Source organism: Saccoglossus kowalevskii, chromosome 13 (assembly GCF_978046115.1).
Source record: "Saccoglossus kowalevskii chromosome 13, keSacKowa6.1, whole genome shotgun sequence".
Classification (NCBI taxonomy): Eukaryota; Metazoa; Hemichordata; class Enteropneusta; family Harrimaniidae; genus Saccoglossus; species Saccoglossus kowalevskii.
This window is the reverse complement of record NC_140653.1, coordinates 24,001,255-24,028,774: the sequence shown is the minus strand read 5'-3', so window position 1 is coordinate 24,028,774 and position 27,520 is coordinate 24,001,255. Positions and strand designations below refer to the sequence as shown.

The window sequence follows — 27,520 nt, the reverse complement described above, 5'->3', positions numbered from 1 at the left end:
ATACTAGTATCGTATTTATTTTATTATCACGTGTGCGCCAGCTGACTGTGGGTTCAAGTACGGTAGATTATTGTATGAGCTCAGTAGAATGCCATAAACAAATAGAATGTTTTAAAGTAAATGAGGTCAGTTATTTGTCAGATCATTGCCCTGTCAGCTTTTCGTTATTAGTAAATCATGTAAAAAATAAGAAAAAAAATCGACAAACTTACCCCTCTTCCTCCAAAATACATCTGGAATGAGGACTCAAAAGATAAATATCAGAAACAGTTACAAAACCAAAGTACTATTGAATTTTTTGAATTACAGTGCGAATAACATAGATATTAACTCAGCAACCGGACAATTAAAAAATATATTAATTAATACAGCTGAAAATTGTTTTAAAAAAGTAATAAAGAAAACAAGAAAGTCAAAAAGACCTAAACAGCAGTGGTTTGATAAGACGTGTTGTGAAGTTAAATGAGATCTAATTAATATTTCTAAATCTTTATCAAAATATCCAAACAATCATTTTGCTAGACAGAACTATCATAAAACCAAAAAAACACTACATTAAATTAATTAGAGATAAGAAAAAAGAATTCAAAAAAACTATGATCAATCATCTGGAACAGCTAGATGTTACCAACCAGAATGAATATTGATCAGTACTTAAAAAGTTGCGTTGTCCACAAAACAATAACACAACAGAACCTATTCTAACAAGTAGCGTTTTGACAGATGACTTCAGTAAACTTTATAATAACATAAATGTCAAAAATATAGATCTTGAGGAAACATTACTGGAAAAGGAAAAACACTATAACTCTCATTGAATTCAAAAATAACAATTAGTGAAATAAGAATGGCAATTAAAAAACTAAAAAATAACAAATCAACAGCTGAAGACGGAATAGCGAATGAAATGCTTAAAGTGAACAATGAACTGCTAGTTCAATGTTTACTGAAGTTATTTAATTTCATTTTAATACAAGGTAAGTTCCCAGAAAGCTGGAAATCAACAATACTGGTCCCTTTGCATAAATCTGGCAACAAATCCGACCCAAATAATTATAGAGCGATTGCGTTATCAAGTTGCTTATCAAAACTATTTACTAGTATTATGAATAACAGACTGACATCCTATTTAGAAAGCAATAAATTATTAAATGAACTACAATTTGGATTTAGAAAACAGAGAAGAACAACTGACGCAATTTTTCTACTAAAAACAATAGTGAATAAAACATTATACACTAAAGAAAATGTCAGTAAACAAAAACGTTTGTACAGTTGTTTTATAGATTTCAGAAAGGCATTCGATCATATTTGGAGAGATGCATTATTTCTTAAATTGCAAAACTTAGGGGTCAAAGGAAATTGTTATAATATTGTGAAGTCAATGTATACAGGTTTAAACTGCAAAGTAAAACTACCTAATGGTGTATCAAATGATTTAAGTCTACTTGTGGTGTTAAGCAAGGATGCAATATTTCACCAACACTTTTTAATATATTTCTGAATGACCTACCCGATTTATTTGGTAAAAAGGATGATGACCCAGTCTCGATTGGTAAAAAACATATAAATTGTATCCAATATGCAGATGATTTAGTATTGGTGTCTAAAACTCCCGAAGGTCTACAAAATTGTTTAAATAAACTAGCCAACTATTGTGAAAAATGGAGCCTTGTAGTAAACATAAAGAAAACAAAAGTGATGGTTTTTAATACTGGCAATAGAATTCTTAAAAATCAAAATTTCTCAATTAATAACCAAAATATTACAGCAGTGGTTGAATTCTGTTATTTAGGCACTATATTCACACCAAATGAAAAATTTAAATAAAATTTAGTAAGCTTTATTCTCTATACGACAAACCATATTAAATCACAAAATGGTGTCCCCTTCACTGTGTTTAAAGTTATTTGACCAACTAATTTCACCAATTTTAATGTACGGGGAAGAAATCTGGGCTTGTGATTTATTAAAAGACGACAATAATCTTGAACAAACCTGTAATCAATTTTATCGTTTCATACTTGGTGTAAGTAAAACTACATCAGTAATCGGTATTAAAGGAGAACTTGGCAGAACGCCAATAATAATAAAGGCATCAACATTGGCAACTAAATATTGGTTCAGGCTAAATACCCTGCCTGATAACCATATACTTAAATGTGGTCTCGATGAAGCAGTTAAGAATAATTCTAGCTGGATAACACATATAGAAAATATAATGGGCCACAATGGCTTTGAAACAATAAAATTAAACCATAAAGTGAATAACATTGATCAAATCTCAAATGTTGTGAAAATAAAACTCACAAAAGATTATGAAAAATTATGGAAAGAAAGCTTAAATTCTCCTCACAGTGAAAATGGTAAAGATGGCAATAAAATGAGAACATATAAATTGTTTAAATCATTTTTGAAAATAGAAACTTACCTGACCGAAATAACAAACTTCAGCCTTCGGAGAATTGTGAGTAAATTTAGGCTTAGTGATCATAATTTAGAAATTGAAAAAGGCAGACAACAACGACCAAAAATTCCTGCGGATGAGAGATTTTGTAAAAATGTCATACTATTAAATTCAGTTGAGGACAAACAACATTTTATCCTAGATTGTGAATTTCTCGATAAAGAAAGAGGGGAGCTGTTCCAAGAAACAGGAATTAAAATAGGAATTAAAAATAAAACAGACAATTCCATTAAAATAATGACGTGCTTCATACCCCTGGCAAAGTTTTTAAATAAGGCAAAACAGAAATCAGGTATATGATAGCTATCACCTCTACATTGGGAGAATCCTGTAACTATCATAAATTTGTTTTTCCTATTAAGCTTTTAACATCTTTTAATTTTAATTTTATCTTATAGTTTAGCTACTGTATTTTTTTCTTATGATTTGTATTTTATTTACCATACTGCGCCCTCTGATGGCATAGTAGTGTAATAAAGTTATTATTATTAACGAAATCAACAATGACAATAGAGATTTGCTAAATCAACATTTAGCTTTTACGTCATTTTACCACAATTCGCTAAAATTGCATGCCGCTTTTTCAACATGTTTTACAGTATCTATAATATATAGTTTTTGTCTACAAGACATATGCCGTTCAATGTAGTCAACATTGTATATTGCAAAAGATGTCAAAACATTTTCTCCACTGTGACTGAAATCCAGGTCAACCCTCGCCAGTATGACAGTGGCACTTCAGTGATCAGAGAACAGAAACAATTTGCATATTTAAAAAAACCAGGAACAATTAATCAAAACCACATAGTGGCTGTCGCGCCAAAAATATCAAAGTGTGAGCCACACAGTAAGTGGCTTTTAAAAACAAGTCACAGGATTATTTTGATGCTGCATAATATATCAGACAGCTGTCAATAGACTTCATTTGAATACACCGAACAAGCTAATCAGTATCCATTACTTTTGTAATAGCGTCCTCTGCATTAAAAAGGCAATTGGAAATAACGAAACTACTCTCAACTATAGAGGGCATCATCGGATCAAATAAGCAACCGAAAATTCGAAATTGAATGTCAATAAGTCTATTCATCGTCCGAATCGCACGGTCCCGTGTCTTCGACATATAGGCCTCTACACCATACCGTGCGGGATCGCATAGGCTAATTGCGTATCTTAAGCAGTGAGTTCTGATTGGGCGCGCCTCGAAACAAGGCGCCCAATCAGCTTGGACGTACCGAATTATAAAACAAAATTCCATTTCCTGTTTTTGTCGCTATGAAAACATCCTTCCCACACAAAACTGCGTCGGTTGCCTGTACCTGATGAGGCTTGAGGGCACCAATACCGAAAACTTTCGCAATTTTATCATCAAAAATATCACGATTCATGGGTGCCGCTATTTTGTTTAAAATAAAACGCCAAAGAGGGATTTGTAACACGCAAACTGATTGAACAATGATTAGCCGCAACTGACTACTTAGAGGCTTGGCCGAATAAACTTAGACCTTGGCTAGCGAAGATGAAGTATATTTGGCTTTACGATAATGTGTAGCTCATAAATGCAAGTTTGCACAAAGATGAGACCAATGTTCATAGGTCACTTTCTTCAAACTAATTTTCCCTAATGACAATTAATTTTGATCTTCTACATGTTTTACATTTTCTATTTTGGTATATTTACGGTTGAACACGTTATACATTTTTTTTAAATATTTAGTGAGGCTAAAACAGTACACACTCGATTCAAACCTAGGTTAAACAGTTAATGTGAGTATGTTTAATTGAGTTCATATCTGATTCAGTTTTTTGCAGCACTATATCGAAGTTAATTTTTGTTTTGTATTATTTTTGAACAAATTGACCATTACTCTCACTCTCAGTTTACTTCTTTTCTAACAAATCTGTCCGTCTATTTGACTTGAGAAAATACCTGTCACAGGATTGTCAACGTTTGACATAAAACCGCGCACTTATTAAAGTCGACTTGTGGAGTATTAATTTAAGAATAAACACAGATTTCGAGACGACATGTGTCACTTTTTCCTATGACAAGAATTTTCTCGATTTGAGGCAGGGACTGAATACTATGTTTGTGGGCACTTGCAGGCCTAATGTTTCTTTAAATAATTTGTTATAATGGACAGGCTTTGGCTTCAGGCGTATCGCGGAGCTATATCCAAGTAAAACATACTAAACAAAATTCTAATTATCTTGATCTAACTTAAAGTACTATCGAAAGATATATATTTTGGCGAAATTCTCATACTTTTGAAGGATTTAGTCAGAGTTGTATTTCAAGACCCCCACCCCAAGAACATCAGCATCCACATACAAGATTACAATATCCATTCATTTTTTAGAGCTTTGCCATATGGAAACCTAAATTGCATGCCGAACACCACAGTTGTGACTATTTTACCAGCGCAACAAAATTATCTACATGTTCAGGTTCTACCCTTCTGGACTGGTTATCAAAACAAGTTCAACCAAAATTCAGTCACCAAGGCAAGAAATTCACCTTCTATAACCACAGTATATACAATATTGAAGATCATATTGTATCATACTATGCAATTGCCCAAATGATGTATATAAGTAGGCCACATGAATTTAAAAATCTTCTTCTCCGACCACAGGGAGCACAGGAACTATGATCAACTGTACGCACTCCCTATGAGCGGGGGGGGGGGTATCGGCTAGTATCTAGTGTAAGAAATAGACAAGGGATGAAGGCTCCAGCCAGCTCATATTTTTTTAAACTGGAAAAAACAGACGAACGAATGAAAAATAAAATCTATAAAAAAAATACCAGGTTGAAGAATATTAGTTGCTCTTTCAAATTTCGCCAAAGTCTTGCCTATATTTTACCTATATCTGCAGAATTAACGCAGAAAACTACACAAATTGACTCCATTTACGAATAATTAACGGTTTGCCCGAACGCATGGCACAGTTGGAGGCGAAGAACTAATCACAAGACTGGTTACGAACCAGTTGAGCAAGGCTAACCGAGTCGTAACCTCGATGTGGTTCGTAACCAGTCTTATGATTGGTTGTTGACAAATGCTGAACAGGCCACGCCTCCAACTGTGCCTTGCGTTCGGGCAAACCGATGCCATGTCATCGTGCCACAAGGAGCACTCGTATACGGGGCTCTAATGCAACTCTTTGTAACTGACTTTCTGAACTGGTTGGAAACAAATAATCAAATTATCTGTTTTATTTGAATTTTCTTATTGCACATCGAAATAATAAGCAAATAGTTTAGTTTCGAACAGAAATGTTATATTTCACGATTTGTACCAGTCAAGTGATCGAGTAGCCAATCAGCGATATCGTTACAGTTGTTAATTTAACAGCCATGGTTTTATTGGCTACAATTTCCCCGCTGTACGTTTTAAAGCAGCTCGCCCGAATGTGCCGTTGTTGAACAGGGAAAGTTATTTTAGGCAGTGACACTAAAGCAAATGTGGTCCTGGTTTTTGGGTGATCAGTGTCAAGAGATAGTGGAAAGTAGAGATTAATTTGTCGGCGGGGATTATGTTGACCTTGCCTAAATTTAAGTGCACAATCACACTCCCTCCCTCCCTCAACACCGATGTGGAAGCACTGTGGTACTGGTAAGTAACACCACGGGACATCGATGAGTTGTTTCGGGCCACTCCCTCAAAATATCCCTCTGTCTTGTAGGATCAAGAATTTATACACGGTCAACAAAGAACAAACATGTTTCAACTTGTTGATTGAAATAGAGACATGCTCTATTCCTTTCAACAAATTGCAGGTTGAGTTGATGCTACTCTCTCAACCTGCAACATTGCATGATATACGGGTCAACATTTGTTGTCAACTTGAACAAATTCCATGATTTAAAAAAACGATTACAAATTGTTTTTTTTTATTGCAAAGCATGAATGTTCGTGATCTATGCGCCGCATATGTCAACAATTCCACGGTTTGCATCACTTCATAATGTAGGCAATATTTTTGATTGTATTTCTGTTTTAGTAGCAATTCGTGCATATCTGAAAATGTCATCCCAGAATACAACTTTAAATAAATATTTGTTTCACTTTTTAATGTTTATGCAATTTGCACACAAATAAGGGTTTTCTATCACATAAACCATGGAAGTTACAGATCCGTTAGTACCTTCCATGCATAAACCAATCCTCGATGGAATTATGTAAAAGACCACTGCCATGGTAACGTTCATGGATGAAGGAATCGTAAACGTGACATCAAATAAATTGGATGAAAAATAATACCGTATTAGTATTCACGTCAGATAATACGAAAACGAATAAATAAATAAATAAATAAATAAATAAATAAATAAATAAATAAATAAATAAATAAATAAATAAATAAATAAATAAATAAATAAATAAATAAATAAATAAAGCAAACCAAATATAAACGGTGTGATGTCCTCGTGAGTTATATTGATAACGTTGCTGTATTTTGCACTCTCTGCAATGTAATTGTGTTTACCTGTATTTTTTTTCAGAATTTAGCTTTAATTTGTTGCTGTATATCCAATCCAATCAAATTAATGTCCCACAAACAATTGGTTCATGTACGTTTCGCAAAATCACTTTCTTAGAGTATATTTAATTCTCGTATTAAAGCCAGGTCAATGTTTATGCTCTTATAAATATATTCCGTGTATAGTTATTTTAATCGCTAAACTACTAATACATATTTTAAATATCGAATTGATGAAATTATCGGATTATGATAATATATAAATATATAATCACATGTGCAGTTAAATATGCAAATAAGCTGAATAGACTCGTGTGGCACCATATGTAACATGTCAGACGAATCAATATAATGAATATGAGTGTTGTTCATTTCCTATGTGTGTTGTTATGTACATGTTTATCCAATGTATTAGCAACACACCGACCACATATTATTTTTATATTAGCTGACGACTTGGGATATTTTGATGTTGGATATCGCAACAGATCTGTTATCAAAACACCGAACATCGACAAGTTAGCTGCGGAAGGAGTGAAATTAGAACGACACTATGCCCAACCCTCGTGCTTGCCATCAAGAGCCTGTCTGATGATGGGTAGATACCAGGTAATAATTTATAGTTATTTATTCTTGATCTAACCAGAATCAGGAATTAGGAAATTTAAGCGTATATATAATTGTAAAACTCGAATATTGCTTGAGACATGTGATGCGTGGATACCCTAGTGGTAATATTGTACTAATACCAGATAACCTGTGCGTCTTACCTAGATACACACGGGTTACAGAGATGAATGTATGAACGACACACGATATCAACGTTGTATGAACCACGACATTGTAACACTGCCAATGAAAATGAAACAGAATGGATATGTCACTCATATGATTGGCAAATGGCATTTAGGAAATAATAACTGGGACTGCCTACCAAATGCTAAGGGATTTGATACGTACTTTGGTATGTATTGATTTCATTCAAAGGTTTCTATGTGGAAAAAAACCCACATGGCACGTACGCTAATCCAGCATATAAATCTATGATTCTGTATAATCTGCACATTTATGCTGGCTTGTTTGTCATTTCTTTTGTTTTGGTTTGACAGTGTATGTTTGCCATTCTGGTTGACAAAGAAGTTGCTGTTTCGTTTTATCCTTTGCTCATATTACAATGCAGTTTATGTTATAATAGAAAAGTTTTTTGTTTATTGTTTTGTAAAATTACAAAGCAGTGACATCACACTAATTCGTTTTTTTCATGTAAGAGTACAGTAATTTAGAGAAGGTTTCAATTCATATGTGAATATTGCGGGTATGTCGCGTTACATTAATAGTATTAGAGAACAACACCTGCTTAATATGCAACTATTATTGTACGAACAAAGCGTAAACAAGGAATATCGTACATCACTGGTTCGTCAGTTTACATATTTGATATTGACATACGAGTAACTGAGGTTTTTGATATATATCAACATTTCACAGAGCAAAATTCGAAATCCACAGATTTCCACGTCATTTAAGTTAAAGCGGGAGGGTCGTCACGTGCGCACGCGTGGGAATTGAGTCCAAAGCGACGATAACAACACACGCTTAAAACGCGAAGGCTCATGGGTAGACGCTTGTTTGTAAACAATGACACGCTATGGCCGTCTGACGCATGCGCAGGTGACGACTCCCCGCTTTAAGGTATTACAAGGCAGATGCGAAGCAACAGTTAAGTTGTCATTATTAATACACATTTCTACATTTACGAAACATTTCTGATTGACAACATATTTGTCAAGTTTAGAGAATATATTTTTGTCAATATTGGTATCTCAATGAAAACGATTTGTGCTCTTTTCCTGTCCGGTTCATTCTGTTATTCGTATGAACTTTCTACGAATATTGATTGAAAACGAAACGTATAAAGAAGACACATTGTTTAATTTCACATTCACATATAATAATAATGAACTTGTCATCAACAATAAATACATTATAATATAATTTAATGATATATCCAGACGAAGAGATTAAAGAGACTACATCTGTTTTCAACTTAGATGTGTGCCTTGCATTTGACTTTGATGATTTTAATTTAAAGAGATGATTTCAATTAAACCAACACCAATTGTCCACACCTCTCTCTACTATATACTAAAAGGTATATATTTCTCGTCCCATTCGCTAGGGTCTGCAGTATGTATGCAGAGTCATTGTCTTCTTTTATTTACACTATTAATCCAAGTGTGGTTGAAAGAATGATTAGTCGTAACACTCAAATGTTTTTTGGCAGATATGATAAGCTTTTTCTTAAATATGAGAACAATGTTACACAGATGAGTTCTGATGGTATTAATGTCACTTTTGTGAAGTAGACATTATTTCTCACAGAAACCATTGGATTATAACTCAGAATGATAGATGGGGATCAGAGTGCATTCGAAACACCTGACGTCACTCCATGTATAATAGGGCCCGTATACAAATAATTTACTCATTTGAATGCGTACTGTGATGTACTTTTTAGCTGTTTGTCAGTCGCGTCCTGTTCGATATGGGACTCATAGCGACGTATACAACGCGTGTAAAACACATTTGTCGAATATGTGCTGCGCGACGACCACAGCCTTTTAACAGTCGCTAGTTATAGGGGGGTTGTCACCTGTGCGTGCGACATTCGGCCATAGCGTGTTATTGTTTACAAACTACCCATGAGCCTTTGTGTTTTTAGCCTACGTTTTTATCGTCGCTTAGTACCCAATTCCCGCGCGTGCGCAGGAGACGACCCCTTCGCTTTAAGATCTGTACAGATGATCAATTTCGGAACAGTGTGAAAATACACTGTTTGTAATTGTTCTTAAACAGATATGAATTTATAAGTGATTAATTATTTAGTTGAATAATTAAAATGTTTGAGTAGGTTATAATGCTGCAGCAGAAGACTACTATACGCATATGTTGTCTGGGCGCCAAAACTGTAGTGACTTGTGGAGGGACCGTATGGACGTCGCTGACAAATATATCGGTCAGTATTCTACGCGTATATTCACCGAAGAAGCTGTGAACATTATTGAGAATCACGATATTAGCCAGGTATATGAATAAACCACAATCACTAAACAAAGTTATTTCCGGATAATATACATCATTATCGGTTGTATAATTATTTTTTTTTTTATCTCAGCCCATGTTTATGTATTTAGCGCACCAAGCTGTCCACGCCCCATTGCAAGTTCCACAGGAATATTACAGCTTGTACGAAACTACTCTGAATGATGTTAGGCGGAAGTATGCTGCCATGGTAACGTGCATGGATGAAGGGATCGGTAATGTCACTGAAGCTTTAAAAGAAAGTGGGATGTGGGATAATACCGTGCTGGTATTCGTATCAGGTGAGGTTATGAATATTTAATTACACACAGAGATTTGTGGAAAATGCACTGCCTCTGTGTTAGTTTGAGCAGGATGAACAGAAACATCGAAAACGTAATACAAAAAACTAAAGAAAATATATGAATTCTGTTGAATCGTAAATACGAGCAATTTTATCGCGGACCACGATGTGATTTGTCACTGCGTTGTGCAATGTGGAGAAGTTAAACTGGGGGGGGGGGGCGTTCTGTTCACGTATATCGCTGGGAAAGAAACATTGAACACTCAAATGGATTTCATCTCCGTTTACCTAGTTTTCTGGTGAATATTTCAATTATATTTCTGGCTTGAACGGATTTGATTGCCCGCGCTTAACAGCCATACAACACAAAGGAATTTGAAGGCGGACGTAATCGTCTGGTAACCTAGTTTCAGATCCACTAATGCGGACGCGCCGTCAGTACCTAATAAGTCATGTCACGCCATTTGCAAAAGTTGTTTGAATTTCATGTATATTTTTTATCGCAGACAATGGTGGAGAGCTTAGTGCTGGGGGACGAAATTGGCCTTTACGTGGCGGGAAAGGTAGCGTGTTCGAAGGCGGTATACGCACGGTTTCGTTCGTTACCAGTTCATTGATAGAACGCCCCCAACGTATAAGTAACGCCATGATTCATATTACGGATTGGTTTCCAACTTTGACCCATCTAGCTGGAGGCACGATTGATGACGAAATGGTGGATGGAATTAATATGTGGGACACCATAAGGTACTAAATGCTAAATTTAACGTCTAGAAAGTAACACATTCATAATACATCGATTTCATATTAAAGTTATTAAAGCAACTCTTCATTGAATGGCAATTCTATGATTGTGAAATGTATATGTTATTGTATTTCAAAAGATTTAATAATTTGTTTGTGCCAGTACCCACCATTGTCACTACTGTTTAAGTACGAAGTCCTATAAAATGCATTTCCAGCAGAAACCATATTCCATGTCTGGGACTGTGTGACAGGGATGTGTAACCATCTTCCTATTATACTGGCTTCAAGGCAATGTACTATCCCAGTGTCAACCAGGCCCGGCCCAACACAGGCTCTCACATTTCTCATTCGTGGCCATTCGTGATTTGTTGACATATAGTTCATCATTACGGATTATCCATATGTTGTTATTTCCATACTTTGACGTCATCGATGAAGTCATTATTGCATCCTCCATATAAAAGTGTCTTTGTTTGAATTTGTTTTAGTACGGGCAGTGTGGAACCACGAACAGAATTACTCATCAAGATATCGCCACCTGCGAGAATCACGGAGGTCGGAATGGATCCTTGGCATAAATATGATGTATTCGATGCCTGGTTGAACTCTGCTCTTTTTGTAGGAAATTGGAAACTTGTGACCAATGAAGGTTAAGAATACAGAGTAGTGAAGAGTGTTATTATAAATCCGATAAACTCACCCGTGGTGAATTCAATGTGTGAGGGTTGTGTTGAGGAAATCTAGAAATACGTTGTTCCACAGTGCTTTGCGCTACGTTCACCTTTGAACTTTGTGCAGAGCATCACGGGATATTTGGTATGAACATCAACTGAGACAATTGATTTAGTATTGACGTCGATGTGAAAATTGTAAAAGAAAAAAGGTTAATTTCGACTGAATAACAAAGGGTGGTTACACTGAACATAGAAATGTAGATAATTTATGTGGATGGCCGTAGTATTATAATATGCATAATTCAGATTGTTGGGCACTGTACGTGTTAATTTTTCTTTTTATTTCATTTATAGCATATTACGGTGGATACCCAGTGCCACCTGAACTTGTACCAAGGGTTAGAAAGGAGACAATCGCTCCACCGGAATCCAAACGTGGTAAATTGGTGTGGTTATTTCACATCGTTGAAGATAGACGAGAAAAACACGACCTTTCCAGTCAACGACCCGACGTTGTTTTCAGAATGTTGGAAAAATTGAGACAATACCAAATTCATACTCTGGGCTGCTCAACACGCTACGATCATCTGAATTGTAATGAGAGAGGTCATCGTTGGGGACCGCCGATCGGAAGTTGATATGAAAAAAATATGTCTCCTCATAAAAATGAACTATTGGCGGCGCAATGTAGAATTGTTGTTGCTCCCATTATGTTACAGGATGGTGGATGACGTCAGACAATTCTCGTGTAAATCAGACCACATCATCTTCACTGAACTTGAACGTTGTCACAAGTAAACAAATTATAACATACTCACCTATAATATCCTGGCCGTTATCCCATATATCTATCATTATGGTACATTTGACACCGAAAACAATTTTCACTTCCGTAAAACGCCAAACGAACATGTTCGAAAGTGTTACGGACGGGTTAGAATGTCTTCCGTATTTGTTAATTGTGCGTCACGTTCCATTAACATCGGCCAGAATAATAAAGAATTGCGAGATCTCGCGAGATGTATGAAAAACGCGCGTCGAACGCCTGCCGCAAAAATCGAACGATTTGATTTTGAACTAGAATTTCTTTATTTCGTAACTCACATCGACCGGCCGATCTTCGACAGAGGAATATTGCTTCCGAATACCCTTACTTAATCGAAATTGCCTATCATCAAATATGGACAGCACATTATTAAGCATGGAAATGTCCTCCAAAATACTTCGCGTTTGTCGAATCCCACGCGATGTTTGACGCCACTACGACGCTATGACCTTTGTTTGTCCTGTTTTTACGTTCGATTTCACGCATAACGCGTGATTCTCGCAATGAACGGAAAATGGTCTATTGCAACCTGCATACAATGTAAAATAATCTAAATAACGGTTAGCCGCATTACAATAAAATTTAGCATGTTTTAGAAATTACCAAACTAGTAAGGGACTGGTCATTTTCATTGGCGGGGTGGTCGTGGTGTCGGAGAATCAGATTTTGTAGGTCGGAGAAGACTTTTCCCCTCCAATCAAGCAAAAAACGCGTGTAAAATACATTGTTTATTTACATGAAATTCGAACACACGCTGCGCGACGACCACCAGGGGCGGATTTAGAGGGGGCCGAGGGGGCCACGGCCCTCCTATTTTTAACCCCCGTTGTTGTTGTTGTTGTTGTTGTTGTTGTTGTTGTTGTTGTTGTACTCTGCCTGTTCTACGTATTTCTTTTGTGTGAATACAAATACCCAGAATTATATTTCCAATAAATTGTATTTCTTGGCATTATAAAGATATTGACTTAAAAACCGTTGTCGTCGCCAGCTTAATTTTCGAGAAGATTATGGCTGTATTTTAGTTGACAGTGGCCATTTTGATAGTATTATAACTCTTTTACCATGATTTTATGGCAGAGATATTATGTCATAACTGGAATTGTAGCCTGGCTAAAAAATCATATATTATTAATGACGGGATACTTATTGTTGTCCTAAATTATTTGAAAATAACTGGGTTTTACAAATTGTCCAGAAATGCAATTTTTCTTCAACGTTGTGTTCTATGTAATTGTTCTAAAATTATCCATTTTCTCAAAATACATTGTAACACACTAAAGAATCATATTTCTTGATACCACGAGACAATGACTTCATGATTTTACACAATAAACCAACCAATGAACATTGTTATGCGATTTATGACAACTTTCTCAAAAGTTATGATTACGCTCAACCTTAAGGTGACATATATAGCTGTGAACGTGTTCAGCAAATTAGACACTAGACACTAGAATCATCTAGAATCACGCGTCTAGAATCATCCCTGGCGTTTCTAAAAATCACGAACGAAATATGAAAAGTGGTCACGTATTTGTCAGTATTTTGTCTTCGTTAGCGATTTGCTTATTTTTTTTATAATTATTCATAACTTCCTATTTTACATTTTGAGTACGATAATAACATTTATGAAATTTGTTTTATGATAGCTTCAATTTTTCATTTTCCTATTTCCATTCTGCATGAATTGCGTCTTGCATAACCGTCAGTCAGCGTGAAGTCACATGACCAAGCTTTTCGAAATCTAAACAGTGGGAGTTATTCAGTTATGCAAAATATCGATTAAATGAAATAAATTTCTATGCAAAGCATTGATACATTGAATTCAACGGCAATTCTTATTATTCTTATCAGTTGGCCTGTCAAAGATGAATTTCAGGTCATATTTGAACTGCCATTGCTCCTTATAATACTCACAGGGAACAGTTAATTTATTGTAAAAAAAAAATGCGGCAAAAGCGTGACGTTGTGTTTATACGAAAAGGTAAGAAGTTTGAATTACATTTTGCAGTGAACCACTTATTTGTCGATTGAATGATTTTACTAGTTCCGTCGAGACAAATTGGCCGGGCAAATACTCTTTTTAGGCACGTGTATTTGTTTTTGATCCAGTTCATACAATTTCAAGAAGATTGTGGTAACATGTTATGAAAAAAGAGAATAAACAAAATGACCTTGGTTATACATTTACTCGTTTAATGTTTTAAGAGGTTACCCATTTGAAATCCGAGGACTAGATAAAATTTGTCATGAGCTCAGAAAACAAAATTTCCATTGCGACTGCATAAAAAGAGGTTAAAAAATGCAATGAAAGTAATATCTTTGAAAAAATCCTCTAGGCTCCAGATTTCAAATGGGAAACTTCTAATCAAAACTGTAAACTGTAAGAGTATCTATAGACAGAAAATTTAACAGGGTAATACAAAATATTACATTCGGAATGCCTGTTTTTAACAGATCACATTAATCCGGTCAGCCATTACAATAATAATAATAATTTTTAATAAACTATTGTTAGTCATTTACAATGAGTAAATTTCACGTATTCTACACACGTTGTATTAAGTCGCATGAGACTCATTTCAAACACGACAAAAGCGCCACGGTCGGCGTTCTGTGTTCCTCAGCAGCGTGCGCACAGCCAATAGAAATACCGAACTCCGCACAGTTCGATACGCGTTACTTATCGATCCCTGCACAAAGCAGCTTTGTATATGACTCATTTGCATATTCGAATATGTTCGAACTACAAGACCCTGTCGGTTAACAAAGTTATGAGAAAGTCACCCTGGTTACTTTAGTCACTTTAATAATACGTTTCGCGTCATGACTCCGAATAAAATGTTCAGTTATTTAGATTAAAATATACATTACTTGCATTAGAAAAGTGCAATCCTTTCATGGAAACCAAAGCATAAATGACTAACTTTATAAGCTTACTAGAACCTTTGTGTTCTTTGGCTGTTAGCCGCGGAAAATCGAACCCGTTCAAGCCATAAATAGTTACCGTATTGAAATATTCACCAGAATACAAGATGAACGGAAGCCCCTTTCAGTGAAATTGATGTTTAATGTTTCTTTCCCAACTATATACGTTAACAGAACGTTTTTTCTTTCCAGTTTTAGTGTATCACGTGCGCCATTTCACTACAGTAACATTACCTTGCAAAACATAGTCCGCGATAAAATGGTTCGTATTTACGTTTTTACTGAAGTCTGACATTGATAAATAGTTCGGATGTCACAAACGTTTTTTCCCGCTTTTTTGTAGTTCGGTTTCAAATGAAACAGCCGCGGCAAAATTGCCGTGCGTAGTGAGGTGATTGACCACAAAATTGAAGGCTGCCTGTGGCAGAGGTACTATTGCGTAAAGCGCAAAGACCTATGGGAAGGAGATTGTAGAAATACGTGGTACAGTGGTGCCGTTTTAGCAACGTGGAACGTCTGGTGACGTAGCTCGCCCCCGAGGATTACATTTGATAAGCGTTGTATACGCCGCATGATAACCCACATATTGGGTACGAGAACTGTAGCTCTTTTTCCTAACTAAATTCTTATTCACAACTAAGCAGTTTTTCGGAGACATGTATAAAATGAGCATTTAAGGTATGTCAATGTAACAGTGGAATTACCGGTATCTATCCCGTGGTCACATATTATAAGGCGATCTAACACATGTTCATAGTGAATTTATTCATTTTTAAGGAATGTTCCAAATATACCCATTTCATGCGCGTACGTTTAAGATGCGGATTGAAAATTGTTTGTAAAGGTAGTTTTCCATATAATAGACGTGTGCCAAGCCATATTTATTTAACATTACATGACGTGATTCACATCATTCAAACAGATGAACTATATAGATATTTTGAGAGGGATTAATTGCAAACCTTGCTACGAACGAGACAGCAGCTGAAATAGGTGATTTTCCGTTCAACTGCGAGATCTCGCGAGTTGCATGAAAGACGCGCGTCGAACGTCTGCCACAAAAATCGAACGATTTGATTATGAACTCGAATTTCTTTATTTCGTAGCTCACATCGACCGGCCGATCTTCGACAGAGGAATATTGCTTTCGAATACCCCACTTAATCGAAATTGACCATCATCAACTTGTGTACAGCACATTATTAAGCATGGGAATATCCCCAAAATACTTTCGCGTTTGTCGAATCCCACGCGATGTTTGACGCCACTACGACGCTATGATCTTTGTTTGCGTTGTGTCGTCACCGGAAGCGCTGTCCCAGCACAAACCTGAGTCATATGACGCCTTACTAGCCGATTTTGGCTAAAATTCCGCTCCGCCGCCTCTTTACAACAGTGTTTATACGCGGAACTTGATATTGCTTTTTACAATTTGGGTTGCCTTTGAATCACATATTTTAGTGAAATATTGTTTATAGAGTGAAATATTATTGTCATACATAATTCAATCTTTGAAACAACAGAAACTAACACATAATAACAATAATCAAATTTGTGTTTAAAGTTCGAAAGTAGTTGCGTTATTTCTGGTTTCAACTAGTTCGAAAATAGAACGTTTCTAAGTTTCATTTATCATTATTTAGTAAACAGGCCCCTCAAACGATTTAATATATCCGTAAAATACGTGGCAATCGACGACTGACCTCGAAACGTTCGAAATTTCGAACAAACTCCCGGTACACCTTGCGCGATATGCGTCAGATCGGTGTAGAAGACGTCGACCTGCAGCGTCAATGCCTTTGTTTGTCCAGTTTTTGCGTTCGATTTCACGCATAACGCGTGATTCTCGCAGTGAACGGAAAATGGTCAATTGTATGACGTCGTCGTCCATAAATACCACGTGATACTGCAACTCGCATTAGTATTTTCGTAGCGGGGTCGCGCGAAAAGGACTAAGTAAAACTTACTTCATATAATATTGTATTCGATATCCTTTTTATCGGTAGAAATTGACTTTCAAAGGGAAAGTTTACTGGCGCACCTCAATTGAAGTAGAATGCTACACAAAAGTATAAATATTGTCATTTAATTTATTTTTACATAATTGATATATCATAATTAAGAAAATGAAATAAAAATATGGAGTCATATACTAAAAATAACAAAATACAGTGAATACAGTGCATTTTACCACTGCTTTCCATGGCAAGGATATATTTCAATATCTCAAAATAACTACTCGGGGACATATAGTGAAAAAATATATACTATACTTGTTTTACAAGGCCCTTTTTGAGCCTAGAAGTATTAGAAATGTTTTTGTTTTGTTTTTTAATGAGAAAAATGTCGAAATAGCATTCTATATGCGCTAGAATATGCACAATGTAAACAAACTCTCGAGTGGCATGATTGTGACTGAATTTTCAGTTGAGATTTGTTTCAAGTTCATTGTCTAGCACCGTCAGTTTCAGCGAATTTGGAGGAAATTTTATATTGGCAAAGCTGGAGATTCCGGTTGGGGGTAATATACTCACGTTTTGGACATAGACGTGGAACATTGAAATATCAGACCAATGATGCACGTGTATATGCATATAAACCTAAACAATCTCAGTCACAGCAGTTTATAGTGTACATGCGCGGAGTGACGCTCGTATACCACAACAACAGAGGTACAAAGAGCTTAGTTTCAATTCATCCATCATGGATCTGTTTGTTATTATTCTGACGCTAATTTCATTGATGACAAATTTCGATCTTGCCAGGACTGCACAGCGTCCTCATATTGTTTTTATATTAGCTGACGATTTGGGATATTTTGATGTTGGATATCGCAACGGCTCGATCGTCAAAACACCGAATATCGACAAGTTGGCGGCAGAAGGAGTGAAATTAGAACGACATTATGCCCAGCCATCGTGCATGCCTTCAAGAAGCTGCCTTATGATGGGTAGATATCAGGTAACCGATTTTACGAATGATATTCATGGCCAAGATGTAAATATACGAAACGGGTTCCAGCGCTCTAGCAGTAGCATCCCGTAAAAACACGTATTACAAGCATATTTTCTCGATATAACAAAGCGTTTTTTCACTAACACAAAAGCGAAAACTGACATCCAAATTATCTCATCATATAATAACCTACCTATGCGATTGATGGATGGGATAGCTGCCGTGCCATCGACTCGTGTTGTCTGTTCTAAATAGAGGATTAACCCACAGAATTGTTTGATGCGGAACAAATGGACACTATATATGTAGTATCGATCTGAATAGGGCATCACAGCTGGTGTACTACTACGTACGTATAACAATAGACCGTAGCGTACACCGGGTAGCAACATTGGTCACAACAGAATAAATACACGTTGGTTACTAGGCTGGAATTTTAATAGATGGATACTAATCACAACTCTAATATTAATTATTCATAACTATTTAATAGTCTGTAATAGAAAAATTTATAATATGACGATAATATATGAAATGTTGATATTGTTTGATTTAAAAGTTAAAACTTTGTATTTGTTTGAAAAAAAACGCGCTCTTTGTACAAGGGGATTGGACGTATGCCGAATATGTGTCATGTTTGTGTTCATGTACATTCCATTTTGGGGTGGGGTGGGGGTGGGGGTGACGTTCGTGGAAACATTTTATTACAGCTGCAACAAACGGTTTGGTATTTATTGTAACAACCTGTATTAAAAGAATCGGCCAAAATATGTGACTCACGTGAGCCTTTCAAACGATATTTCTCGATATTTTCAAACAACGTGTTACTCTTTGCCAAATCATATCTCTGATTACATGACCCTATGTTTTATTACTGGCATCATAATGTTTAAAAATCGAATTATGGTTTTTATGATAGTCCCTACAATTTAGTAGAGTCCACTTATATACGTTTTGAAACGATTTCTCCGAACTGACACGCTCAGTGCTCATTCACATATTTACTTCACTATTTCTAGATTCACACGGGATTTGACTATCGATGCAAAGACGGCAAACGATCCCAACTATGTATGCACCCTGATACAATAACGATGCCGATGAAGTTAAAAGAGAATGGATATGCCACTCATATGATTGGTAAATGGCATCTCGGCAATATCAGATGGGAGTGTCTGCCAAATGCAAAAGGATTTGACACGTTTTTTGGTATGTATGGAACCGTCTTGAAGCTCTTACTGCGTTGCGCAATGATGCATACAGTCAACTAGAGTACAAATGGAAAATGAAAAATAAATGCGATTCATATATCGATATTTACTATATGGGAACCATATTGAATCCGGCTTGAATCTATAATAAAGTCTCTTTATTGTAGATTCGAGCAGTATTCACAATGGCGGCCCCCTATTTTATTTATTTATTTATTCACCTATTACGCATTATTATTTACTTATTACACATTCCACAGAGGAACGGAAATGATTACAAAAACAAATGACAGAAATAAAAAATAATACATGCACCCAAAATAAATAGAACAACTGATGCACTCACAAAATGAGAGTGAAATCAACGAAATAGCTTAGTTTTTGACTTGACACTTGAATGCACGTGTGTTCGTCACTGAGTAATATGATGAACTGTTCGTTCACTGGCTGTCAAAATAATAGATCACAGTTTCAGCAAACGTGGACAGTTTTTTGCGGTGGTTTTATATTGATGACATTCCATTACTAAATGAAATTCATACTCAATATGATCAATATAACGATATAAATATCTGTAAATACATCGCATTTATTTTATCACATGTGTACGCCAGTCAACTGACTGTAGTGATGCCGTTCTCAGCGTCGATACTGTCTTGCTCCATAATTGGGGTTGTTTTCAGACACTTTGATCGAATAAATTGTTATCAGCTGGAGCCAGCGCTGGGAACCACCGATTGATTGATCCCAACTTGACGTTACCTTTTTTATTTCCCCGATAAATGCAAATGCTATACTTAACTAAACATGGAAAATACAATCATTAGTTCTTAAATATGCAAGCACCTATAAGTTATAGTATGCCGATCAATTCATTAGATTACGGTGCAATCATGAACTAAGCACGTGATTCTTGTAACACGCAACTGGGTATTCGTTTGATTATTTTTTCCAAACGCATGCGCACAGATTGTTCTGGCGCGTACAATCCTGTATACGTGCTAGTAGTTTACATTCATCATCCAAAGAATACTGTTGTGTATGTTACAAAAGGCATGTTTACTTTTAAAATGTAGGTTTTCGGTCATGTTGCACTTCAATGTTAAAGGGTGGTGGTCGTCGCGCTGCGCATGTGCGAAATTCCCCCACAATCTAATGCGCTCTTCTAATGGAAATCACAAGTATGAGGTTGGACCTGGGCGCGACTTGCACTAATTATCGTCGGCGACTCCTTCGTTACCTTCATATTACCTATTCAAAGCTTGGTAACGTCTTGATCTGGGCAACAGTCAAAGTTGCCATCTTTGTTTATTTAAGACCCATTTATATCACGCATGCGTGGCGCGACGACCACCGCCCTTTAAACAAACGACTATTACAGACAGAGTTCCATCGAAGACAATCTCCTATCTGTTGTCATTGGCAGTATGTCTGAGGGACGTTGCTCGCAATCCATGTCATTTCGTTGTCAAGGAAGCTCTTTGTCGCCAGAGGGCGCTACTTATAGGTGCAAAAGTTGTAGTGCAGTGTGTTTTTTGATATCCTATCTGTGATTTCAGGCTATCTGAGTGCAATTGAAGACTACTTTACTCACTATACTCCCGCCGGAGCTAACTGTCACGATTTTTGGAGAAACCATGATGAAGTAGCTGATGACTATAAAGGACAGTATTCAACACACTTATTCACGAAGGAGGCTCAGGATATTATTAAAAACCATGATATCAATCAGGTGAATTATCCCACTCATCTTTCGTACATATTTGAAATGTCCATATAATATTACCTTTTCTACAGTAAAAATATTCACATTGAACAATTGTTGCTCACTGTAAATATGTTTTTTTTTTATTGTTCAAGTTGGAAAAAACCAACAGTAATACTACGCAGAAATTGACAATATAACAGTTTACTTACTTATAAACTAAAAGTAGCTCAATTGTTCAATACCTCGTGGTATCCTCAAGTTTCTAGTAAGATATGCAATTAATGAAACGGACAAAACGATTTGCTAATTTCGCTAATTGTTTTTCCCTAAATTTGCACGGCGATCCCCCATGTCGCACATGTACTAATAATTAACCCTTTAATCGCCAAACTCAACTCACCATTCACGCAATTTTGGCGAGAAATATTATGGCGTTTAAAATATTGAGCATGTGGCTCTGATGACTGTTTAGTATTTTAGTGTGGTTGTTCGATAGATATAGTAATTACACACACATTACTTAGAATCGTAAGTTTCATTTGGTGAAACATGGAGGTAAAAATAGATCTATTCACATACTAAGTAAAATAACAAGATGCGCATGCGCTTTTAATTACTTGTTAGTACTGTTCATTAACACAATCCTCGAAGGTATGTGATTAAATATCCTGGCAGGTAGGATTATAATATTCATGATGATGAATGAATGATTTTGTGATGATTGTAAAGTTTACGATGTAACTGGTGTGGCTCGATTTCATTTTTTTGTCAGCCCATGTTTATGTACCTGTCATACCAAGCTGTTCACGGACCTTTGCAAGTACCACCGCATTATTATGACATGTACAATGATGGGCCACGTGTAAGTACAACTAGACAAACTTACGCTGCCATGGCAACCTGTATGGATGAAGGAATAGGAAATGTTACTTCAACTCTGAAGCAACGGGGAATGTGGGACAATACAGTGTTGATATTTGTGTCAGGTAAGAGCACGCCCTCAAGAGATTTACAGTGCGTTTATTGCAGGAACGAATCCCTTTGCAAACTGTTTTCAACGCAACAACGGTTATGTAAATGTCTGTAACCATTCTAGTTTTTGTTTACTTATTTTTTCGTTCCGAATCTTCGTGAACTTTACGTCAAGCGCAGTGACGTAATTTTCCGAAAAATAACAAAATAAAATAAAAACATATGTTGCCCATAACTCGAAGTTCTGGACATCGAGTTACAATTTGGGCGTGGTTTTGTAAAAGTGGGCGTGGTTTATGAAATATGGGCGTACTAGAACAATTTTACACTCGTTGTATACGCCCATTAAGTTATTACAGCGCTAACGCCGCCATCAAAGTTAGACTATAAGATTAATTATTTCATTCTTGGTGTTTTGAAATGACTGTGACATATTTGATATGGTAGAGAATCCACAAACCTGTCCCATGTACAAACCAAAATATGAGCATACATTGACGGGGCGCTGGTGTTATCGCAAGTTCGAATTCCGTGTTGCGTGTCGTGATCTGTATGTGTGTTCGTTTGCCAGTAATTTAATAACTTTACATGTAGCGATGTGAAAACGTGAAACGTTTTATGTCAACTATTTATTCCAATGTACTCACAACTCCAGTTTATACATATTTTACAGACAATGGAGCCCAGTTTCATACGGGGGGAAGGAATTGGCCTTTACGAGGTGGGAAAGGTAGCGTTTTCGAGGGAGGCATACGTGTTGTGTCGTTTGTCACTAGCCCATTGATAGAACGCCCTCGACGTATCAGTGAAGACATCGTCCATTTAATGGACTGGTTTCCAACTTTGACGCACCTGGCTGGTGGAACGGTTGATGACGTCATGCTGGATGGAGTTAATGTGTGGGACACTATAAGGTATGTACTAAAGACCAGAATACTAGTATACAAAAAGAGCTGTGTACGAATCGCACGGTTTCGCTAAAGCCAGTCATTCATAACCGGCCCACGAATCCGCGCGTGATCGTGTTAGGAAAAGCTGTATTTCACTGCAGTTAAATTGAGTCATCCGTTCATTTCATCGTTTCCCTTAGAAACCGCACTCATTTTTTTTTTCTTTTGATGGTCAATAAGCTCGTTCACAGAGAAAAAGCTAGAAACACGTTGATTTCTATATTCAAGCGAGCTAGCGCCACGATATTACCAAGTAATATGTCGTTTCTATCGTGAGTTCTGATTGGGTAAATCAAATGAGCCCAAGTGAATCTTATAATCGTAAATCGTAGTGAAATCTGCCAAGAGTTAATGTTGAGGATTCGGCCGAATAAATGGTCCTTGGCTGGCAAAGATGCAAAAAGAGCTGTGTTTATGAAAAACGGAAATAACAAATATAGCCCACCAGCAGATATTGTAACAGCTGTAGAAAGGCATCCGAGTTACATTTGTATATATGTAATCTCTACTGACATAGCATGTACATTTCAGCAAAGGCACTTTGTCACCCAGAAGAGAACTCCTTGTCCATATCAGCGCAACTGACGGCGTCACCAACTACCGCGGTCTGGATCCTTGGTATAACAATGGTATGTTTGACATCACCAGGACGTCGGCTATTATAGCGGGAGACTGGAAACTCGTAACTAGTCAAAAACGTGAGTTCAAATATGTTTTTTAAAGTTCGAGGCACCTTTCGGTCGAGCGCGATTTTACATAAAATATCATTTTACGTCATCATTTGCTTCGTATACAGATAGCGATGACGCCTTGGCTGCATCTGAGATTGGAAATCACATAACAGATTTGAATAACTCACTGGGTTTATTTTGAAAGCCCGATATGCAACAACAACAAATACACCAGCAATCATCAAACAACAACATGTCGAATATTTCCACGATTAGTAGTTGGGCACGCTCGATGCATCCGTAACATCCCGCTTTTGGTGTATGCATTGGTTCAACTGGTATATGTAAATATAATATTAATATAAATATATGAAAGCAGAGGTACATTACCTGGGGGTTGCAACTCCGGTGACATGATACCAAGATCCCGTTTCAATCTCGCTCTCACATAAGCGTTCCAACTCAGAAAATGCGAATGCGCATGCCCGAGGTAACTAGGATGTCCAGGTGGATCAAAATAGCTGCTCACGATATGACGGGTTACGATAACTATATTTTCTGTACATTTTTGATGTATTATATTTTTTCACTATGAATGTGGTAATACATGTTTTATTGTTTTATTACAAACCTATGTCATGTCAGAAGGTCGTAGCATCAGTCTCGCTATCTACGAGATGAGACTTGAATGGGATCTTGACATGATGTCAACTTACATTACTGTGCGCGTTGCAAACCCCAAGTAATGTACCTCTGATGAAAGTCAAATATATTAACAAAACCCTTCATATATTTCATAGGGTACGACAGCTCATGGGCCGTGCCGCCGGAACTTGCCAATAGCATCGGGAAAATGAGCATAAACGAGCCGAAGTCGGACACCGACAAACTAGTACTACTGTACCACCTCACAGAGGACAAAAGAGAACAACACGATTTGTCAAATTTAAGACCAGATATTGTATTTAAACTTCTGGAGAAATTGAGAAAGTACCAGAAGCATTCGGTGTATTGTGAAACTAGCAAAAGGGGACTGAGTTGTCCAGATAGGGGTTACCGTATGGGACCGCCAGTTGGGAGTTAACACTTGGTGTAATTTAGTTTCACTAACAAACTTGAAAGAAAATGAAGAATCGCTAATTTGGTACTATCGCGATCACACTCAATCCCTTGATATTTTTTTATAAAGATTTATAAATTCCAATGACGAGCGTAAATGACGTCATTTGAAAATGGTTCAATGTCATTCCATCGGCCAGCAGAAACCTCTAGCTTTAGTATAAAATAGAGAGAATGGGTTTGTGGTCGTGATAGTATTATTGCCACGGATAGTGGTCGTGGTGTTAAAAAACCTTCCTTTTCTCGATAAGTACAAATTTAGTGAAGCTTCTATTTTCACTTTATTTTCAGTAAAAAAAAAACAAATTTGGAGAAAGTCTAACAAATACGCTGGAGTCCACAAACCCATGTTTACACTTACTATTATTATTATTATTTATAAACTCACTGTGTTCATCCTGCTAAGCGCACGAGTATCAATCAGACAGAAATTAGAAACAGCTGAAATGAACACGCCAATGCACACCGGCGCTCATTCTGTCATTTACATAAATATTTATGTTTACAAATAGTTTATAGCGTACACGAATTTGTTGACTTTAGTGTACTGTATCTTCCAATTTGAAAGCAGAATGTATCACTGATCCAACACTTTTGTCTACCACTCTCGCGTACTATGAGCATTCCGTGATGGAAAACATTTTGTGATTGACAGTTTTAGATTCGAATTAAACCAACGTAAATCATTAAGTGTGAGAACTGAGGTTAGCATGCATGAATGACATTTCTTGGATATTCTTATTCTTAATTTTTGAAAAACAAAAAACGCTATTTCTTGCAAATAAAATAGCAATTAAAAATAGTCATTGCACAATTCGTGAATCGCTGATTTGTTGATTCTTCATTTAGCCTTACCCAAAATAAGTTATTAGTAACATTCTAGAAATGGAAAAAAAGCAGTACTACGAGCATTGCGGTGATGACATGTTTTGAACTCGTACATGTAGTGATTTTGCGTCTTGCTCAGACTCAGAGTTTTAAATTACGTACGTCTAGCGCGTGTACAAGACATGGCCGCGCTCTTTTTGAAAACGTTCGAATGTAGGTAGCTTTTCCCCGTTGACGCTGCAGGTCTATAGAAGATAATATTTGGTAATCGTAGTCCTAAATAGCTAGACGTTTCGAGCAATGGCTCTTTATCGATAGCATAGAAGAAAGTGTTATAACGTACAGGTAGAACATAGGAACGTAAGAACGCGCATGAACTATAAGTTAGAATCTCAAAAAATTCCACAATAGAACAAATAACGCGCCTTAGGTAGTGAGCTCAACAAATGAGTTGAACTGTTTGTTAATACCATGGGGTTCTTTAGTTCCAAGGCGGAATATAGTTTCCTCCTCGACACGCCTGAGCTGATTTTCGTTGCCATTGACAACACATACACCAGAAATAGACATATCTGTAATATTATGTCCACTAGAATTAAAATGAAGTGAAACCGGATAATAACGATTTTTCTGTCTAGTTTGCCGTAGATGCTCAGCAAACCGATCACCCAGTCGACGAACTTGCGCGATATGCGTCAGGTCGGCGTTCTTTCAACATCGATCTGACGCATATCGCGCAAGGTGTGTCGGGAGTTTGTTCGAAAGTTCGAATGTTTCGAAGTCAATCGTCGATTGTGCGTATTTTACGGATATATCAAATCGTTTCAAGGGCCTGTTTACTAAATAATGATAAATGAAACTCAGAAATATTGTAAGAACAAACTGGCCCAAAATTGCGCAAATTTGCGATAAGTTTTCGCTGCTAGTGTCAGGTTCGGAAGGCGTTCTACGCGTGATTTTATGGCGTTCAAGGACATTCTATTTTCGAACTAGTTGAAACCGGAATATACACAAGTACTTTCGAACTTCAAACACAAATTTGATTATCGTTATTATGTGTTAGGTTCTGTTGTTTCAAAGATTGGAATATTTATGACATTAAAATTTCACTCACTAAACAATAAGTTATTATAAAATATGTGATTAAAAAGCAACTTAAATTGTAAAAAGAAATATCAAGTTCCGTGTATGAACACTAGTGTAAAAACGCGGCGGAGCGCTATTTTAGCCAAAATCGGCTAGTAAGGCGTCATATGACACAGGTCTGTGCTGGGAGGGCGCTTCCTGTGACGACACAATGGCTTTGCCCTGATGATAATAAATATACGGGACGACGTCAAAAGGTCGATGTCGGATAAAAAACTTATTTGCTTTAGTTTGGGGGTGGGGGTGGGGTTGACCTCAAAAAGTTTCCACCCTACAAAAACGATTTTATTTTTTAATGAAGTCAAACAAATCTAGGAGTATTTGTAAACTCATAGTTGCTGTCGACATAGGAAGTAAAGTAAGCAAATAACACCGAATAAACGGCAAGGTAAAGACTATGTCTAATTATAGTAAATACGTACTGCGTGCGTGACTCGAACCGGCG

At 36.6% G+C, this 27,520-nt stretch overlaps 1 protein-coding gene across 1 annotated transcript; it reads left to right on the top strand.

The window, feature by feature from the left end:
* Positions 1-1,879: 1,879 nt before the first annotated feature.
* LOC100371768 (uncharacterized) lies at positions 1,880-25,903 on the top strand. The gene is made up of 15 exons (XM_085507364.1): positions 1,880-2,759; positions 7,371-7,564; positions 7,730-7,919; positions 9,867-10,039; positions 10,131-10,338; positions 10,847-11,087; positions 11,576-11,739; positions 12,116-12,355; positions 18,130-18,476; positions 19,490-19,679; positions 21,241-21,413; positions 22,162-22,375; positions 23,035-23,275; positions 23,843-24,009; positions 24,783-25,903. Exons 1-15 carry the CDS (start codon positions 1,880-1,882, stop codon positions 25,064-25,066), a joined length of 3,906 nt encoding a protein of 1,301 aa, XP_085363490.1. The 3' UTR covers positions 25,067-25,903.
* The last annotated feature ends 1,617 nt before the right edge of the window (positions 25,904-27,520 follow it).

Coding starts and splice junctions, on each gene's coding strand:
- LOC100371768 (XM_085507364.1), top strand. CDS start 1,880: ATGGTGTCCCCTTCACTGTGTTTAAAGTTATTTGACCAACTAATTTCA. Junction 10,339..10,846: donor CGTGCTGGTATTCGTATCAG/GTGAGGTTATGA, acceptor TTTTTATCGCAG/ACAATGGTGGAGAGCTTAGT. Junction 23,276..23,842: donor AATGTGTGGGACACTATAAG/GTATGTACTAAA, acceptor TGTACATTTCAG/CAAAGGCACTTTGTCACCCA.